At 42.9% G+C, this 3,125-nt stretch overlaps 1 protein-coding gene across 1 annotated transcript; it reads right to left on the bottom strand.

Annotated features, from left to right (window-relative positions):
- Positions 1-2,312: 2,312 nt before the first annotated feature.
- On the bottom strand, positions 2,313-2,903 carry LOC148790485 (uncharacterized). Its single transcript, XM_088892318.1, has one exon. It carries the CDS (start codon positions 2,901-2,903, stop codon positions 2,313-2,315), a length of 591 nt encoding a protein of 196 aa, XP_088748444.1.
- Positions 2,904-3,125: the final 222 nt, after the last annotated feature.

The following is a 3,125-nucleotide window of genomic DNA, read 5'->3' as shown; positions in this document are numbered from 1 at the left end:
TGTGTAGATGAAAAACCGGGCGGCAATCGCATATACACCTCTTCCGCTAGGTCACCATGCAAAAAGGCATTATGCACGTCCATCTGATGAAGTTCCCACTTTCGTGCCGCTGCTACAACCAAGAACAACCGAACAGTCACCATCTTTGCCACTGGTGTGAAAGTCTCATTATAGTCTATCCCGGCCTTCTGGTTGTTCTCTAAAATCACCAATCTTTCCTTGTGTCTTTCGATCATTCCATCTGAATTATACTTGGTCTTGTATACCCATTTGCACCCGATGGCTCGCTTTCCGGGGGGCAACGGTTCAAGGGTCCAAGTCCCATTGCGCTCGAGAGCTTCAATTTCTTCCTTTATGGCTTGTCTCCAATGTGACTCACGGATTGCTTCTGAAAATCATGTGGGATCTTTCCCTGTAGTTATAGCTTCCAAAAACTGTCTATGTCTCAAAGAAAAGTTAGTACAAGTCACGTAACGTGTAATAGGATAGGACGCACCTGAGGAGTGGTATGATGTGGCATGATCCGCGAGGGGGTCGTTAATGTGCTGCGCTGTGTGGCATATATAGTCCTTCAACTTCTCAGGAGGACGCCTTTCCCTACATCCTCGGCCAAGGTTTTCTCCTTTACTGTTGCTTTCCAAGTTCAAGTTGCCCTCTCTCTGTTCATTAAGATCTTCACCACTCCCCCTTGCTTCCGGAGTCACATCTTCTTCAGGAGTTGATTCATCATTCGAATTGTTTGCACTGTTTGCCTCATGGTCATCAAAGAATTGTGCATCATTATTACAGACAAACAGTTGCTCGACCACACCAGGGTTAAGGGATTCAGAAACAACAGCTTTATAAGGAAATATATGTTCAGAAAATACAACATCTCTAGATACAAAGAACTCATTTGTATCTAAGTCATAGAGTTTCCATCCTTTCTTACCGAAAGGGTACCCAACAAATATGCACATTCGACTTCGAAAACCAAACTTGTCTTTGTCACGCCCCTGATAATGAGCATGACATAAACACCAAAAAACACGAATATGTTGGTAAGTTGGTTCCTTCCCAAACAGCAATTCACATGGACTCTTTCCATCAAGTAAAGAACTTGGAGTACGGTTAATTAGGTACCCAGCAGTCAACACACATTCACCCCAAAAACTCACCAGTAAATTTGCTTGAAAACGCAAAGCACGTGCAACATTCAGAATGTGTCGATGCTTGCGTTCTACCCTGCCGTTTTGCTGAGGTGTCCCTACACAAGATGTTTGTTGAATGATGCCATGAATATTATAGTAATTACTCAAGGCTACAAATTCCGACCCATTATCACTTCTTATCACCCTAACCTTACTGTCGAATTGGGTCATTACCATGGTACAAAATTTCACAATATTAGCACCAACTTCACTCTTTTCTGCCATTAAATAAATCCACACTGCCCGTGAGTAATCATCAACGATGGTCAGGAAATATATAGCACCACATGAAGCAAGAGTACGATATGGTCCCCAAACATCACAGTGAATTAAGGCAAAAGGTGCAGAAGCTTTATTAGAACTTAGAGGAAACACATCACGAGTTTGTTTAGCTCTTAAACAAATATCACACAACTCATTGGATGTTTCTTGACTAGCAAGTTTATTTTTAATAGTAGGAAGTAGACTAACAACTTGTTTTGAGGGATGTCCCATTCGCCTGTGCCACAGCTCATATGAATCCACCTTTGCCAACCTGCATTCACTTGTCCTTGCCACACAGTGCCAAAGATAGACCCCATCACGCTTCTCACCCACACCAATCACTGTCCTCGAAGTGGAGTCCTGCATTACACATAAATTGTCAGAAAACGTGACTGTACATTTTAATTCATCAATAAATTAAGACACAGATATCAAATTGCAATTCAAGTTGGGAACATATAAAACATGTTTTAAGTTCAATCCTTTCCCAAGCTGCACTTCTCCTTCTTGCAACGCCATCATATTCTTTCCATCAGGAAGTCCAACGGCGCAAGGAGCAATTTCATGCACATTCTTCAATAGCTCCAAATTCCCGATCATATTATGAGAACACCCTGAATCAATCAACCACATTTTCTTACCCGTCAATTTTTCTGAAGTGGATTCCTTGTGTGAATTGATCATCGTCATTAATGTTGCCCATTGTTCATCATTAAGTCCAAGAAAACCAGCTTTATCACTGGTCCGTACAGCCGCAGCAGTGGTGCTGGTGCCGCAGTTTTCTGGTGTTTGGACAGCATTGGCCGCCACTGAACCAGATCCTCCTCGACCTCTTCCGGTTCCCGTGCCTCGACCTCCTCATCCTCTACGACCACCAAAGCGACCTCCTTTGCCTGCAAACCACCAATCTGGGTAGCCTACAAGCTGGAAGCATTCGAGTACCTCATGTCCAATTTTCCCATAGTGAGAGCACGTCTTCTCATCCTTGTTCTGAGATTTGGTTCTATTTCCAGTTTGCACAGCAAATCCTACAGCCTCTACTCGTTCTTCACGTGCTCGAGCCACCGTTTTGTGTCGTTCTTCTTGCACAATTATTGCATATATTCGGTTCAAAGAAGGTAAAGGTTCTGTACTCAAAATATTCGATCTAACACTACCATAAACTGCACTGTCAAGACCCATGAGGAATTGATGAATTTTCTCCTTTTCCCGCTCCAACGTCAGCTCGGTCGCTGCTCCACACTTGCATCCACCACACGCGCATTGTGGGTTCTTCACATACCCAGCCAACTCCTCCCACATGGTCTTCATCTTCCCATAATATGCGGATACAATCATACCTTCTTGTTTGCAATTGGCCAAGTCACTCTTCAATTGGTGAATCCGTAGATCATTCCCGTTGGCGAACCGTTCCCGAAGATCTTCCCATAGTTCCTTTGTTGTCTCCATATAGGAGATCGTAGATGTTAGACAGTTTTGTATGCCCTTAGCTTCAATCCGATTTGATGTACTTTTGTTATTTAGTGTAAATAAATAAAGTGCATGTTTGATTCATGTTGTTTGGTATAATTCTGTGTAAGACCCTAAAACTGGACACTTATAGAGACTCGTGTTAGTTTTAAATGTTCACAGCCATTGGATAAGTCTGGGGAGATTTATCCTACCAAGGCT

Source organism: Nelumbo nucifera, chromosome 7 (assembly GCF_055504915.1).
Source record: "Nelumbo nucifera cultivar China Antique chromosome 7, China Antique-T2T, whole genome shotgun sequence".
NCBI lineage: Eukaryota > Viridiplantae > Streptophyta > Magnoliopsida > Proteales > Nelumbonaceae > Nelumbo > Nelumbo nucifera.
This window is presented reverse-complemented; position numbering and strand designations above follow the sequence as displayed.

What these genes read in the sequence shown, in the direction of transcription:
- LOC148790485 (XM_088892318.1), bottom strand. Translation starts at nt 2,903, where the DNA reads ATGGAGACAACAAAGGAACTATGGGAAGATCTTCGGGAACGGTTCGCC.